This window comes from Temnothorax nylanderi, unplaced genomic scaffold (assembly GCF_030848795.1).
Source record: "Temnothorax nylanderi isolate EJ_2023f unplaced genomic scaffold, tnyl_v1.0 TNYL_tig0168_pilon, whole genome shotgun sequence".
Taxonomy (NCBI): Eukaryota; Metazoa; Arthropoda; class Insecta; order Hymenoptera; family Formicidae; genus Temnothorax; species Temnothorax nylanderi.
In genome coordinates, this window is record NW_027249230.1 from 76,500 (window position 1) to 93,980 (window position 17,481).

Below are 17,481 nucleotides of genomic sequence, written 5' to 3' on the forward strand. Positions count from 1 at the left end.
AGCAATACTTGCGTCCCTGAGGAGCGTAAAAGTTTGAGGATTTCTAAATTAATTTTCGGATGCATAAATTCTTTCTTTATTAAATCAGATTACATAAAAAATAAAATAAAAACAAGAAAAAAATACATATATGTATATTAAAAAATACATATATGTAGGTATATTAAAATATACATATATGTATATTAACAAGATTTAAAGAATATTGTGAAAAGAACAAAAATAAAACTAAAAATTGAGTTTGATACAACGAATATTGAAGCATTATCATGCATTTGCATTTAAATTGTTCGTATATTATCGTCCACATTCTTAAAGTCATTGGAATTTGGAAATCCCGAAGGACGTGGCCAGTTCGTTACCAATGCATCTCTTTCAGACTTCTAAGAAAATATAAAGTCTTTAACTAAATATAGCAGTGCTGTAAATTAATTAAATCTTGCAACAGGATAGCATTAAGTTTATATGTATATGTTTTTCAGTCTCCGTCTGAAATGTCTGCAAAATTTTATTTTTCTTTATCTTTATTTACTCATTCCACGTAGAACATTTTATATAATATAATAATTATGACGTTAAATGATTAAGATCTCGTATTGGCGAAAGGAATAGGAGCTTATATTCGAGAAAGAAACTTTAAAACGCCACTACCCTCATCGTCAGCCGCTATTACGTATTACTTATGGTAATAAGCGTTATGAAGTAACAAATTTTTGCTACATTCAGCGCCTTCTCTATTTAATGTATTAACTGCGTAAAATGTTCGCATAATATTTCCCAATTCATTAGGAATGCTCGCGGCAGTAGCATTTCGTTGTTGTTGGATTTCAGACTCTCTTCGAAACCTTTCGTTGAAGATACGCACACAGTCGAGGCACTCGCATTATTATTTCTTGAAAACTTCTTAATTCTGTTGCGCTTCGAGGAGCGATATAAACACATTGCATGAAAATGAGATCTGAAACGTTTTTATCATTAACATCGCATATTAGGTTGATTGTGCGTAATGAGAGTGTAAAAATAAATTATAATATCAGCTAAAAGTATATGGTGTTGTTAGCACATTACAATAAGATAATAATATGTTTATTAACTTCAGCTACACCTAAGAAGTGGAGCAAATTACAATAAGATGAACAGATAACAAGTTTGAAAGTACATTATTGTCATTTATATTTTAGTCTATTAAAATTCTGTCTAAAAATTTGTGGTATCTTTTTCATTTACAAATGTGATAATTTCAGTCTGATTTATTCAATAATATACTACGGTTAATGGCGATTTATTGAAGACGCTTTATACTCGTGGCCGAGATTGTAGCTCCCATTTCTTTTGAGTGATGCACCAGAATCATTCAGCGCATTCTTCGGCAAACACGCAAGATAACATGAGCGGAAGCTTGCTGGTATTTCTTTTCCTGTTAATTATGCTCGATCATTTACTTACCTACCGGATTTCCCGAGAAATTTACAGCTTAAATCTAAGCAATTAACTTTCCGTCAAATTTATCGCGATTTCTTTATATCATTAGAAATTTCTAAATTTCTTTAACTGTGAATCCTTTAAAAAGTTTAAAACAACTTTGTATCAGTAATGTTCGGTATTGCTAGGAGCAAAATGATAGCGATAATGCACTTATGGCCTCGTGGACAAAATTTTCGCCATTTAAATGTCACGAGGGCGCCGAAGCTGTTTGTGGCAGGCGACTCGTTAACCGCTGTAATAACCACCATCGACGTGCCGTGTATCACATATGTTTTACTTATCTTCATATCTCCATAAATTATCCATCAAGGTCACTTTATGAATTCTATGGAATACGAAGGTATGCCTCATTGATTGAGCTCTTATTGGTTACTCCAAAGAAAATATTGACAAACATTGCGAGATCAATTTACTGCAAAAAGTGAAACTCGATAAATTATTCACCTAAGATTACTTAAAATTATAATTACCAAAATCAAAGAGAGTATATAGTCTATTCTTCTTTTAGGCTATAAATAAATGTATAAGTTACATGATTGAAAATGTTTCTGCGGCATTGCGATCGAATAAACTCGTTCTTTCAAGACGGGAGATTTCGTTTTTTATAGTTGAAATTCGGTAACCTTCTCTACGGCCTTGAGGTAGAATGGAGAATGTTATAAGTCACTTCTCACGATTAGAATATCGCTCGACGAACACTTGGCTTTTAATTCCCAGAATAATATCAGCCATTACATGCATTTATTGGCTGAATCCTGAATTTATCAGTTGTTCCCAGAAGCTATAGTTGCATAAATTATTAGCCAAACTGCTACATTATTAATGGAACTGTTATTCTTATTGTCAAACAACAATTCCGTGTTGATTACAATTAAAAATAATGACTATTTAATTATTTATTATTGATTATTTCTTTATAAAACAATCTTCGCTGACCTTTTCATGTCGTGCATGAAAAATAATTAATTCTACAATATTCTCAAATAATCTACTTACTATTTTATTATTATAATCATCAATTATCAGTTTTACTTATCTCTATATTGGTAATCCCATAATCCATAATAACATTTCGTAATATCGTTCTCGTACGTAAAAATATGAATCATCGAACGAAAAATGTAAAGATAATTCGAGAGAGAGAGAGAGAGAGAGAGAGAGAGAGAGAGAGAGAGAGAGAGAGAGAGAGAGAGAGAGAGACACGAATTTACGTTTCGTATGAAATATCAAAGGTACTGAAAGAGCAGCCGCAGGCATGATGAGGCGTGCGATGTTACACGGTCAGTCCTCGGCTGTCGTAAGCGTGACGTAAGAAGAAGAAGAAGAAGAAGAAGATAAAGAAAAGAAGACAGGTGTGACGACCGCAGTCTGTAATAAGAAGACAAAGAGCTTTGTACCGTGAGCATCTTGCCTCTATGCGTAGGCGGATATGCGTTCTTCCTCTTCGAGAGTACTCGGAACTTCATTCTCGCATTAGTCGCACCTGTCGTATTTTGCATAAACAATTGCAAGGATGATCTGCTCGGCTGACGAAGACGTTACCTTTCGCATTTTTAAAAACAAAGAAGCAGATCATTGAATTGAATTTTCTTCAGTTATCATATCGAGTTATTTATTTATTTGTCTTATCAGTAATATTAAAGTTTTTATGACAATAATAATTGCTGATGAAGCCCATTACCATTTTAAATCTCTGAAAACGACAACGGTAAGATTTAATCTTTTTAATGATGCACAATTTATTTTTTTAAATATATATATATATTTGTACCTGATAGTATTATATTTATAACATATAAATATACTTTGTAACACTGTGATTTTATAATTTCTGTAAGAAACTTTGTCATTAGTTTTTTAGAACTTTGTAGTAGACATATTGCGTGCACAATTTGACACAAGCGTTACATGAATAAATATGTTCTTCGCGATGTTGGATCAATCTTGGCGACAAAAAGAATAGAGAGAAAACGACGTAAATCAATTAAACGCACTCTTCAGGTGGTATTTCAGAGAAAATCCAGAAGAAGGCCGTTGTTTTGTGTCCACCTTAATGGTAACCGTAATGACCGCCGTAATGACCATAGCCACCGTAGTACGGAAATCCTACAATAAAGCAACAATGAAGAAATACTTTAATATTTTTGTATGAACGATCTCTTTGTTCAGAAAACGCGAATATGCGTGTGTATATCTGAACGTGAACGATTTCTTTGTATGAAGACAAATTATCATGCATATGTGAGCTGTTTGCATAGTTTGCGTGATATAAACTTGTATAATAAAAAATTGTCCTATATAGACATTTATATTCAACATCTATGTATTATTTCGCCGTAAATAACTAATTTATTCTATTTTTCAACCGGATAAACTATATACTTTTGCAAAGAAATATAATTAATTTGTCACAATAAATTGTTTAAAATTGGATTAGAATTTTTTGATTTTATAATATTTTATTATAAAAAACGATACATTATTATAATTAAATGTTACATTAAATAATGATAAAAATTGAATATTAAAAAAATATAAGTATGAGAAAATGGCAATTCTATAATGAGACTACGACAATGTAACTTCTAAAATAAATTAAACAAATTTCATTATAAATCCTACCGTAGCCAAATCCATGTCCATATCCATGTCCATATCCGTGTCCATATCCGCCGTAGCCGCCATAAAATGGGAATCTATATCCATAGGAATACGGATAGTAACCACCACCATATCCATAGCCTAAGTATCCCGGTTTTGCAACTGCCACACCGATTGCAACGGCTAAGAGCAGAACAAGGTACTGCAACAATAAAGCGAGCAGCAGATTAGACTTATTAAAAAAATTCCAAGAAACTAGTGCAGCTTAAATGTACCTTGAAGAAAATTAAAATCAGGAAAACGGAATTTACATGAGCAAAATCCTTATTTTTCTCCTCTGCAATTACATTGACGAGATATAATACAAATAAACTTTAAAATAATCTTTTGATGATTTATCTACGGATTAAAATATAAGAAATTAAAAAATTGAAAGGGTTAAGTGTTAATTTTACATTTAATGCCTCATTCCATTAACTAAATATCTTGTATAATGAAAAAATTTATAATGATTAGGAATATTATATAATACAATAGATAGTTGCAAGAAATGCGATAATCACGCAATGAGATTATCATTTTTCACATGTACCTATCCTCTTAGATTTTACTCATGTGTGTTGTAATAAAATAAAGCAAATATCACTTTAATGACTGTCATTCCACAATATCAAAATTTCATAATAATGTCATGTAAATGTAAAATAGCACAGTATTAAATTTACACAAATACTAATTTAATTATAAGAAGTATTTTCTATTTATTTTGTAATATTTCATCGTCGGTGAGAAAACAACGTCGCAGTAAGTTAAATTACCACGATATTTAATTTCTAGAACAATTTGGATTTAAGTTCTCGTCGCACTTACAATCTTCAGGCACGCCATTCTTTCTCGTATTTGCAATTGTTGTTTGTGGTCCGAGTGACGTCTCGTTAACAATCGCACCGATTTTTTCTCATCTGTCGTCGTCGAACACCACTGTCCATCGTTTCTGCGACACTGGTGCTTTTATAAGTAAGGCGGGGTCCCTTCGTGAGGCGGTGGACCCCCCACGAGCGGTACGCTTTTCCGGGGCCTGGTACTGGCCTCCGCCTGTTGTGCTAATAGAAAACTTCATTGTTACCCTGGGATTATGCGAGTTGCGATTTTGCATTATGAAAGAAACGCAACGGGGCGATGTGCGGTAACGCACGTGTGTGACGGGGTCACATTTAGTCCACGCCCGATGGGCGCCTTGACATCCAAATTTCTTCTTTTTCCGACGCGATTGCTCGCGTGTGTCCGCGACGCCGTAAACCCCATATTACGGCGGGAAAGAATCATACGTCGCAACCACCGGTTGCGATACTTAATGCCGCTGCTGTAATCGCTAATCGCTTATCGCCGGCAATAATTCCCGGGCCCGCCGGTGAATCCCAGCAGCAAGCCGGCTCCAAAGAAGGAAACGCTCTTCTCCGAGTATCGTAACCGAAACAGAAAGAAGTGACAGACAACGCTTACGCCGGTAGATGATTACGTAAACCGGGATTCTGTTACAAAATGTGAAATTATGTTGATAGACTACGCCCGCGCGCTTGATATATGCGTGTCCGATTTGTCAATTGCGTGGCGACATTCCTAGTGACGTCCGTCCCTCTTCGGTCTGCGAGAAAGAAAGGAGGATAATTTAGATATTAAAATTGAAGAGAGTCTAGGTAGAGAAATTTATTACCTATAATATGCCCTGATTAAATAGAGATGCCGGACTATAACTAGGAAGCGATCATTAGTCTCCTGATACTCCTGAATTTTGAAAATTAAATATGATAATAAATTGAGTATTAATGTAGAACGATCATTAATAAAATGACGCCCAATTACAATGATATATTGCTCCTTACGGGATACAAGATATATGAGTTTGCCAATCCAACATGTAACAGAATTAATTAATTCCCCAGAGTCTTAATTCCTCGAGAACCTTATCTTTCTCTCACAACCAGGTATTTCAATCTATTTTTATCAAATGCGACGAGTATCTTTTGACCCGCCTTATCAATCATGTCTCAGCAGAACGCGTGTAATACATAGTTTGCATAATCACAGGTTTGCATAATAATCACGTGTTTAACAGAAGATGTTGATGTATTATATTGGCTAATTCTAAGTCTCATTCTTTCATAGAAAGTTACCTAAATCTAAATATTCCAAGTATATAAGCTCACATATTTTGTAAGTATAGTATAGTAAGTGTAATAAGTAACGATTGGTAAATCGTTACTTATTACACTTACTATAGAGAATTTTATAAACAATTGTAAAGAATTTTATAAACAATTTTACTATTACTTTTCAACTTTTTCAATTGCTACTTCAATCCCTACAGAATTTACAAGAATGATATTAATAACTACAGTTCGCACTTCCGCCAATCGAAACATCATCGATATGAATATTCCACGATTATCTTCGTTTTTATCGGAATATGATTTTCTTTGTTACATTTACCTTCACGGTCGATTATCCACGTTTTCCACCGTGTTGATTTATTTTTCCGTTCCCAGCAAACGAGATCGGATCTACAATCGATATTCAGAACAACAAAGGATTTTCTGCGTGTTACGTAAATTGTTACGCATTTACCTTGAATTATGTATCATAATAATCTATTTTTATAAACCTTTTACAATCTTATGGAAATTATAAAAAATATTTGTTTAAACCAAGATAAGTTTTAATTTAAAAATAATTATTATAATAAACAGTTAATATATCAAACTACAAATATTTAATACGCTATAATAAATTAAATTTGATTATCGTATATATTTTGGTTAAGACTTGTGTCCCAATTTGGATTAAAGGAAGATTCGGTTATTTTTTTTTTTTATATAAGTCAACTATGTCTACGTCTTGTTAACAGTTCTTTTTTCACGCAAGAAAACGGATACAACTAATTGCATGAAAATTAAATGTTTTTAACTTTGCGTGCCTTGCATAATCGCGTTTCATATCGTCATTGACGCAGCAGACGCGACGTATATGCAAAATCGTATGGAGGCCACGAAAATTACTGGACCATGCACGCTCCATGCATTATTGTTAGGAGACAAAGAATAATAGTGTAGATAAAGGCCAACGGCAATAATCATGAGAACATATTCTATATCATAAATCTTGAGAACGTTGCAATGGAGACTAATAATAAATACGAATGTACGCGTGTCGCGCAGCGTCTGTAATTAGTGCGCATGTTAATTATCGACCTATCTTTCCTACGGTCAAAGAATGCCGCATCTGCAACATAGAATTTATAACACCTTCCTGCATATATCAGTTTTATAATTTATTTTTAATGGGATACATAGTTAATAACAATCAGTATTTAAATAATATTAAATAATGTATGTTTTTTTTTAACTTAAAAGAAAAAGATTTCTACCTAAGCTATTTTTAAAATATATAAATATTTTATTAATCTTAACATTTTCTTGTAAATTTTAAGCTGAGCCTTGAAGTTTTCGTTTACATTTAAAATTATATAGTTTGATATTTCTTTTAATTTATTACTTCTTAAATTGTTAATATTTCAGGAGTCAGACTCGTCGACTCTGAAAATTAACAAGATTGATCCGCTTCAGCTCCTTTCGTCCCGATGTCTTGTATCGATTCGAACTTGGAGCTTGCGCTACCTCTTCGTTGTTGAGCGCAGTGATTCGTTCGGGATTCTCATTCTCCGAGAGTTCAGCTGGTGCTTCTGTTGACTCGGCCGATCCACCTGAATCGGCGGGTTTGCCTTTCGGTGGTAGATATTTCTTACCCGGAAGGAAAGGACCGTAAGGCTGATGAAACGAGAATCCAAAATAAGGATCGGCATATATGGGATAGCCAGCGTGGCCAACTCCGACTACAGGGCCACCCTTTAATACCCCATGAAAATGGTCGTAGGGCAGAAGACTGAATGGGGGGAAACCGTGGGGGGGAATAGTCCCCAGTAGTGGCTTGACCCAAGGGGGCCCATAAGGAGGCGAGTATCCGTTTTTTGTCGCGTTATTCTGATCGCCATTGTCGGTCGGTTCTTCGGTTTGTCTGCTATTAGTATTGCCATTAGTATTGCCATTAGTATTGCCATTATTGTTGCCATTATTGTTACCATTATGGCCATGATTGTAACCATAACCGGGCGGTCCGTAAAAATCGCCGTAAGGTCCGCCGTAAGGTCCGCCGTAAGGTCCGTGATGATATCCGTTGTGTCCATTTCCATAAGAGTTATTTCCGTTTCTCTGATAGGGTGGTCCGTAGAAGTCACGGTTACCGTATCCTCCATGAGGAAATGGAGAATAGGGATGACCGAAATAAGGCGAGCCGTAACCTCGGTAGTTGGTCCCGTTGTTTTCCTCCGAGCTTGCCTCTTCCGAGGAACCACCTCCATACGGATGATGATGGTGTCCGTAGTGTCCGTACGGTCCGAAACCATGAAAGCCTCCATAAGGTTTATCTAAAAAGGGTCCGTGGGGGAAGGCTGCCTTAGGAAAACCGGCGCCATGGTAAGAAGAATGTAGATTGGTGGACGACTCCTGGATATTACCGATCGACGAGTCGATATTATCGTTGGGTTTCGGACTCGCATCAAAATTGTCATTGTTTGCTGAATAATCGTAAGGTTTGTAAAAGTTTGGCTGTTCCTGACGTAAGTAGGAATCATCTCGTAGGTATTCATCGAGTCGTTCGTTTGTTTCAGATCCTTCTAATTTCTCGGAAGAATCCTCGTAGAGGCCATTGTAAGGATAAGAGCGTGGTTCGTAATAGGTGGCTGCGTTTGACGTTTTGTCGACTATGTTATTCAGAATTGAGTGTGAATTCAAGTCGTCGTTATTCAGATTGGCAGATGCCGTCAAGGGTGATTGGAAGAACGAACGATTATTGCGGGATTGCACCTCGCCCAAGATGGCCGGCGAGAGCACTGAAGCTACATTTTTAGCGAAGTTTGCCAGAATATCCGGACCTGCATTGAAAAAAAAGATTGATTAAAAATAAAGAAAGTTCTGAATTTAAAGTGAAATTTTAATTTCCTTCCTTCGTTAAGTCTTATATTAATAACCTTTACAAATAGTTTTATAAGAAGCTTTCCAATCGTAAACTGTTTTATTTATTGATCAATAATTTACATAATTGCATTTGTTTATGTATCTTTTTGTCCGAATTTTTTAATTTGTACAATAATAATTATGAAAACATATTGTATTGACAAATCCACCTATCAATTACCTTTTTACTATTAACTGTCCAAAAATGAACACTAAATTGTTTATAATTAATACATTTTGGAAAGAAACATGCTTACTGACTGCGCTTCTTGCTGCCTTTCCACCAGTTATTGCGCACCAGAGTGCGATGCAGTATAGCAATATCTGTAAGAAGAAAATTCAGTATTAGATTAAACAGATAGATGCTGTGTTTACACGAAATAATAACAAATTATAACAATAATGAATACTTAAATTTTAATAACTAATTTTAATAAAAATTTATTTAAATATAATCGAAATTATTAACATATAAAATATAACTAAATAATTTTTGATATGCTATGTTCGGTATCCGATATTTGATATGCATGAGATAATTTAATTATAGCGATGTTCGGTATCCGTGATTTCCCACAAAAAGACGAACTGCGTAACGCACGACGAGTAGCGTGACCGGCGCAATACTCCCCATAGAATTATGTTTTATTTGCCATTGCGTAAGGAGAGACGCGTATGCATGTAAATCCGACGATCAACGCATCGTTCCAGCAGGGTTTTGCAAAATCTCGGTAAAAAGAAGCGCCGGCACACACACATACGCAAATATCAGTCTTGGATATGCTTATTACCGCGTCTCGTCATGCGAAACTCGATTCTTATAATAATAGAATCGAACCGGTCTGTGTGCGGTCACGCCGATCTGCATTTTTGTGTGGCATACATATTGCGGAAACGCTGTTCGAGCTGCATATGAAATTTTCGGTGAAGTTATACTTTCCGATTGTAACGGTAACATTTGCAAAATAAGTAAAAATTTCTGGTACTAGTCCCTGAGAAAGTAATCAATAAATGTTAATTACTCCAAATTTTAATATCTCCAAAAAAGTCTCTAAAGAGAAATTCACTAACAAAACTTGTAATTGGAAATTTTATTCTAATTTATGTAAGATACTCGTATAAGAGAAGGCATTGTTACGTTTGCGTTATGCATGGATGTTTCACCGATTATTACTTACCCGTTATTTTATCAAATACGTAGTTATGAAGGAATAATTTGAAGATATTTTTTAATGTAGATATCGACGTAGATGGATAATATGACTTCCGCTGTACACTGTGATATTATACTGTGATATGTACTAAATATACGTTATGTTATTTTTCTATTAGTATTTTATCTATTCCTATGGAATTTAATCCATCCCAAAAAAAGCTCTAAAAATATCTATTTAAAATCTATTAAAAGAGGATGCAAAAATATGTTTCTGCTACAAGATAATGGCATGTAAGATAAGCAAAAACTGAAATGTTAAAAATGTTGCTGCATGAAAAATAATAACGTATCGTCTATTCAACGAGTGTTAAAAGAAAATTGAATCTCCATTCATGTATATTCATTCACGAGATTAATTTTCGCGAGTCACGCGTTCTTGCTTGCACGTGCTTGCTTGCATTTCTCTACGTAGCATTAGTGAATCATCACTATTGCAATCAGGAATTAGATTGACATCTCTAAATTTTCCGTGTGAAATTACATACCTCGATAATGCGTTTACAATTGTTAGATTTCTATGTAATATATTTTTTCTTGAATCAAACCGGAAATATCTTCAAATTGTGAAATGTACACGATCTACTGAAGTTAAAGTGAATAAAATGAGTCATAAAATTGCAATTTTCTTAACTTTTTAAATACAGGTAATTTAAATATCTGTATACTCTTTTTTAAATATTTTTTAACACTAAACCTGCATATATTTATACGCAAGAAAATTATTTTTGATATTATAGTAATACGAACATACACACATACGTACTCCTCACTAATAAAGTTCAAAAATTAAATAGAATAAACCTTCTTATTAGCTCTGTTTCAAAAGCAGAATATATTTTCTTTTATTATAAAATATGATACCTAAAGATGATACCTAAAATTTATAACAATTTATAATATACAAATTCTTAAGCTGTTTAAATTATGTGTTACAATACTAAAAGGCGAGTATATCGAGAAAATAAAATACCAATAACATCCTCGTTAATAAATTCAAAAATCTATTCAAAGACCTATTCGGTTGTTATATGTAATCACGCTGAGAATAACTGTGCGACGAATTATTCCTGCCTACTCGATTATAAAAAAGAAATGCAAATAGCAAGAAATGCATTTCGACAGACATTCCGCAACTTGACACTTTACACAAATCTTGACACGTGATGAATTTTTATTATTTGCGATGATTTATCGCGCTATCACGGATTGTTACGAAATTGCAATTTTGTTGCTTTTCCCTATACGACTGACGGCTTTTACATGCAAGAATACTCACGTGCGACGCGTAATGCATCGTGTGTGCGACTCGTGACGACTAAGGGACAGACATCGTGTCCGATGTCATTTATACTTTCTCTCCTTAAACGCCTTTTACCCTCGATGGTGAGTGCTAAGGTGTAAGGGTGGATCATAAAATTATAATCTTCACATCTTTTGATTACACAATAAGCTTTATCAAATTTATAAGTAAAAGATTATATATATGCTTGCAGATTTTAGCATCTATAAAATGTTACTTCATCCTTTTTTTGTATTTATATAAATAATTAAAATAATACTAACATTCGAAAGGCATATATTCGTGCATTGTTACGTACTGGATATTATAAATTTAATATGGCAATAAATGTAGTAGCATACAAATATAAAATATTGTACCGCAAAGTTTCAGTTTCAACTAAAACTTACAAGAATATATTCTTAAATAATGAATATCCACAATTATATACGGATAAATTACGCGAGAGCCATCGTGCAACTTTAATTTTGGCATAAATTAACTCAGCGAAAACCACGAACTAATAATACTTCATTCGATCGTTTCTACTTTGTATTATAATGGATAATAGATAATAGTATGTTGCAAGATACAACTTTGCGATGTGAGTGGTTTGACATGCGTTCCTCGTTGAAGAGCTTCATCGTGAGAAGAGAGAGAAGTTCGACTGACTGATGTATGCATCTGATGATTGATAACGCGGTCGCTCTAACAATCCGGCAAACTAATAACCGATTTGACTGATCGTGCCGACGATACCGGGGGCGATAACACCGGGAAGATTGTAAATTTGCACGGGTCGAGGCGAAATTCCCATCAGCCGAGTCGCTCGAAAATTCGGTGTGATTATTACTGGCCGTTGAGTGTTGCTTAAAATGTTGAATTGTCTGTCTTGAGGCTGAGCATTAATCCCGGATCCGTATCCCGGATATTTGGCCACCATGCCGCTTACGCTTCCATATGGAATCCCACCTGTTGAATGAAGCAATTGATACATTAGTAAAACTATTAGATAGCATTTACAACAGTTGCAATTGAGAATAATACAATAAAACAAGTAATAAATAAATTAAAAGCTTCGAGCATAATTCTTTCATGTAAATAACTTTGATATGTTAATTATAATGTCGCGCTGTTTTGCCTTCATTTAAAATTTCCGAACGATAAATTAAATGTTTATAACAAATGTAAATTATTTTCACAAATTGTAATTTTAGAATTGTAATTTGATGTTCGTGGTAGCGTAAAAAATTAATTATACATTTGTAGAATTTATCAGACTTTAGTTATAAACTGTAAACATTTATTTTTTACGAACAAGACAAAAACAAGTCCTTTAATTAATGTCTTCTATAAATAACTATCCTGCGAAAGAATTTCACGCAACGTTATTGTGATTCAAAAGAATCTCGGAGATATGTAAAGCAGTTTCCTTAATCACTGATGTCTGGAGAATGATCTAACTATCTGAAGTAAATCTGATGTGATTTAAATAAATAATTTTATATGAATTTGCTATATAATTTATAAAGCAATTACTTTGTAGAAAGCAACTCCGATTTATATTCTGGATAAATAGTGTACATACTGTACGTTAAACAAGTGTATATTTATTAATAAAAAGTTAAATAAATTAATTTAAGCTATATGTTAATGCGTGGTTGTAACATCCAATATGTTACTGTTCTCGTCGAGTGAAAGGAAGGAAGATTTAGTCATCAATGATCACTAGTGCTGCTTTCTGTTGGAATCCAATCTGAATCATTCTCAAAGACAAAGAATAAAAATACTTTACTTAACTTACTTATCTAACAAATATGTAATATATAAATATCTAGTTTAGTATGAAAATTATTAAAACACGAGTTGTAAATATTTCTATATAAATTATTTGTTGTCTAAATAAATTAATTTTAATAAATAGAATAAATAGAATCATAGAACTAATTAAATTTTAATAATTATTTTATAAAAATATAAAATTATATAATTACATAAATCTTCATAAATTATTTTAGGATTTTCTCTGGAATTTTTTAGAAAGAGAGAGTTGAGAAATAGAGTCTTACTTACCGTACGCCAATCCATTCACCATTTCCACTAACCCTGCGCTGTCTGGTGCTGCTGTCGATAATGTTAATAGTGCCACGATTCCAAATAGCAGAGTGACCTGCGGAAAATCACATGTGAGAAACCCTGATCCAGAGACTTGAATGCGTGTTTGAGAATATCTTTATATAACTATGCCAGGAACACATGATACAATACCTACAATATAATTTATTCAGTACGTATGTTACAATGATGTTTCTTTGTTGGCAAAAATGTACATAATACAGAATTTTCTATAATTTTTATTATTAACTCTTACGTAATAGTTCATGAGAAAAATCTATTATTTAGATAAAATTCAATTAATTAAATGCATTCAATTATTCTAAAGCTAAAAGTATTATTGATAGTACATTAGTACAATGTTATTTTATGATCTGTATATTTCTCCATAAAGTGAATTACTTAAAAATGATGAGAGTTCGCCGTACGTGCGTATATACTGCGTATTTCTTCAGTTATGTAACAATGCGGCGATTTATACAGTAGAAACGATATTTAAGTGATTACTCATGAATTAAACGTATGATTTGTTACGATTGTGTCATCACTATTCAATTATATAAATAAGATTCGTATCGCGTAGGTATATGACCTCGAAACTAGTCGCATTAAAATAAATCTTAGGCAATCACCTATAGAAAGTGTATCGTGCTTTGCAGTTTTTCACATGTTTTAGATTTTGTTGACACTCTACATCTTGTTGCACAAACTCGCATCTTTAGATATTGCTAAATATTATGTATTTATTTTTATAATGTCCAACCAAACGACGTTAAACAGCATTATTTTTAGTATAGCGCTTTTCTACAATAAAAAAATATAATACGATAACACATTTAATATGTTTTCAAAGAATATTGAACATGTTTAATTTGTCATCAAGAGCGTCATCAAATCTTAGGTATTATTTTCGCATAAAATTACGAGAAACCTCACATCCTGCGCGCGATGTCCCTGTCGATACGACCACCTTCGAGATTACTATAATTTATTTCCGACCACAAAGCGCCTTGGTGTTCACGTACCTTGGCGGGCAGCATGTTTCCAGTGGAACACGACACGTACGAAACGCGTAGGTAAAACTAGAGTACAAAGGCAAGAATCGAATTATATACACGTTGCGGCGTGACGCGCGTTTTAACGTTGGCCAATCGTACAATCAGCGTTCCCTTTCGATCGCGCGCGTTTTATTCCTCCGTCTAGGATTTTATCGGAGCGCGTGCGAGGATATTGTGGGGCCCACCTTGTGGCACCTTAACCTTGGAGCACCGCAGCCACCTCTCACATCGGTGCGCTGAGTCTTATATCCTACACATGCACCAAGGACCGACTTCCTCGGCGGACATTGTTTTCTCTTTGTGCCCGCTCGCGGTTTTAACGATGTTGATGACGCGCGTCCTCGCCGAACGAGAACAAATGTCAACGATGTCCTTTTAGATTAGATGCGGTTAAGTTAATAAATAGGAAGGACATACAAATATATAGGTAATAACGCGCTCAAGTTTTACTCGTAGGAATTGCCAAAATCGTTCTCGGAAGATCGATGATAGTAAAAGACGGTATAAAGTTTACAAAGAAGGTGAATTATTGTTTCACTTTAAGGTCACAGAAATATGTAAATGAATTAAATAAAATTTAAAAAATTTATAGCACCATGGTTAAAAAAGTTTTCTATATAATATAAATGTGGATATATCGTACACCATTTAAATAATACCAATGTAAAATTAATTTTCTGTATTTAATTAATTACCTGCGCATAATCAGTTGATAATTTTTTTCATGTGAGGATACTCACCGAGAAAGCATCTCGCAATTATCTAATATAATACGATTATTATTGTCGCATAATGTGCTTTTATAATGGACATTAGCGCCGTCTACTCAGCGAGAGAAAATGCCTGGAAAGTATCTTGTTGGAAATGAGAGAATCGTGTCAGATAATTGTAATTTAAGTCGATTTAATATTTTTATATTATCACCTATAATCGCGTAGAAACAGCTCGAAAAAAACACACATTACATATGAAATAATTGAGCATCACACGCGATTTCTTAAGCAAATTGCTTTGTCACTTTAAATGTCAAGGAACAATGTTTTAATGCGAGTGACTTCGCTGTCTTCTATTCGTGGGCTGTCATTAAACTCAAAGTGAAATAATCAAGTGACTTCTCACGAGATTTTTATTCATTACGTATCGAATTAATGTCATTGTCTCTGGACGTTTATCGCGAAAAGGAGAAGCTCTCGAACTAGAAATCTTGAACTATATCTGCACCTGTGTAATCTGACAATGACAAATTACTCACGGTAAATATATATATTCGTCATGCATGTTTGAACGACTGATACTTCTTTCCTAGTCACCGGTAAGAACCACGTACCTTTCCTTTCCGGTACGGAATTCCATTATTGTAAGGTGAGATGGAGTTCTCTTTATCTCTGCTACATTAACGGTCGTATACGTGACCTAAGTAAAAATGAGTCAATTATGCGTCTCGGATAATTTTATGATCAATAGCTTTATATCTGCAGGAACATAAATGTTTTAAAACATTGCATGTAAAAAATAATAGAAACTCAAATAAAATATAGATTCTTTTAAAGAAAACTATTTTTCTTTGACATCCTATTTCTTTAAAAATAATGTTTGTATTGATCTGTATTAATTGTATTGATCTGTATTAATTGCTAATTACTACATTTGCGCCCGAAAACCCGACGATTTTGAACGGCACTCTCGAAAGCGCGACGCGACGAGCCGCTTATACGATCGAGCGCGATTTAAAGTCACGCATTGGAGACTTTGAACGACACGTGGCACTGTGTTAACAGTAGGTACGATAAATACGTATACAGTTGCTTTCCCCCGTCTTTCGGTTTTTCCTTTCGGTCTTCAAACTACTGGGCCACCCCGGCGTATTTTAAAGTGGTTTGGGGATTTATCAACGGCGAGAAACCATGCGATAACTTTATACTCCGAAAATGAGTATCGAGTTTCGTATGCCAGCACGTTCGTCACTAGTACGAAATATTTAATATCGTAAAACATTTTCAAATATTTTTATCTAATGTATTAATTAATTATGGCAGAACACTGATCGCGCGTGGCTTGCGATGCTACCCCTTCGCTCGAGCGTCGCCGTAAGAATGACGCGGCAAGCCTACCCGCCGCGCCACGAGTAAACAACGCGTGAACTGTTACTACGTCACACGCAACAAAATATTTAAACTTACAAAACAAATAATAATGTACGGTATGTGCGTTTAATACGTATCTCGTGTATTTCAAAGTAAATTCGGTACGTTCATGGATTTCCGTCGCGTATATTATTGTCAACATTGGAATAGAAAATTATAAATTATTTTTTTAGAAATATTAAATGGAACCTTTTTTTATACTACGCGAGGAATAGAATAGCGTGGTTTCGTTTGTCTGATAATGTACGATTTAACTGTAACAAACAATTATCTAACAATAATTACGAGGAAAATGAAGAAGCAATGTTATCTTTTTATAATGCTGTTCTGCTTTTATTGAATATCATGCGATCAAATGCATTTTGGCTAAACTTGACTTCGCATTTATTTAGTTATATATATTATATTAAATTAGTTGTTATATTTCGAGATTTAATTAAAATTTTATCCCATAAAAACATATCAATTTGTACAATAATGTAGAGGCCTCTCTCAGGCTTCTCCTCTGACATAA

The 17,481-nt window shown here is 33.9% G+C and overlaps 3 protein-coding genes across 3 annotated transcripts; all 3 read right to left on the bottom strand.

Moving 5' to 3' along the window:
* Positions 1 to 3,223: 3,223 nt before the first annotated feature.
* LOC139777919 (uncharacterized) lies at positions 3,224 to 5,101 on the bottom strand. The gene is made up of 3 exons (XM_071715608.1): positions 4,957 to 5,101; positions 4,108 to 4,288; positions 3,224 to 3,591 (listed from the first exon to the last, which is right to left on the bottom strand). The coding sequence occupies exons 1-3, from the start codon at positions 4,972 to 4,974 to the stop codon at positions 3,536 to 3,538; spliced, it is 255 nt and encodes an 84-aa protein (XP_071571709.1). The 5' UTR covers positions 4,975 to 5,101; the 3' UTR covers positions 3,224 to 3,535.
* Positions 5,102 to 7,585: 2,484 nt separating this feature from the next.
* Positions 7,586 to 11,890, bottom strand: LOC139777921 (uncharacterized). Its single transcript, XM_071715610.1, has 3 exons — positions 11,648 to 11,890; positions 9,413 to 9,479; positions 7,586 to 9,073 (listed from the first exon to the last, which is right to left on the bottom strand). Exons 1-3 carry the CDS (start codon positions 11,663 to 11,665, stop codon positions 7,665 to 7,667), a joined length of 1,494 nt encoding a protein of 497 aa, XP_071571711.1. The 5' UTR covers positions 11,666 to 11,890; the 3' UTR covers positions 7,586 to 7,664.
* A 76-nt stretch (positions 11,891 to 11,966) lies between these two features.
* Positions 11,967 to 15,040, bottom strand: LOC139777920 (uncharacterized). Its single transcript, XM_071715609.1, has 3 exons — positions 14,791 to 15,040; positions 13,724 to 13,820; positions 11,967 to 12,622 (listed from the first exon to the last, which is right to left on the bottom strand). The coding sequence occupies exons 1-3, from the start codon at positions 14,803 to 14,805 to the stop codon at positions 12,375 to 12,377; spliced, it is 360 nt and encodes a 119-aa protein (XP_071571710.1). The 5' UTR covers positions 14,806 to 15,040; the 3' UTR covers positions 11,967 to 12,374.
* Between the last annotated feature and the right edge of the window lie 2,441 nt (positions 15,041 to 17,481).

Excerpts from the sequence above, each read along its gene's own strand:
- LOC139777921 (XM_071715610.1), bottom strand. Across the intron at positions 9,074-9,412 it reads GGCAGCAAGAAGCGCAGTCA|GTCCGGATATTCTGGCAAAC; the intron begins GTAAGCATGTTT and ends TTTTCAATGCAG.
- LOC139777919 (XM_071715608.1), bottom strand. Across the intron at positions 3,592-4,107 it reads TGGACATGGATTTGGCTACG|GATTTCCGTACTACGGTGGC; the intron begins GTAGGATTTATA and ends GCTTTATTGTAG.
- LOC139777920 (XM_071715609.1), bottom strand. Across the intron at positions 12,623-13,723 it reads GGTGAATGGATTGGCGTACG|GTGGGATTCCATATGGAAGC; the intron begins GTAAGTAAGACT and ends TTCATTCAACAG.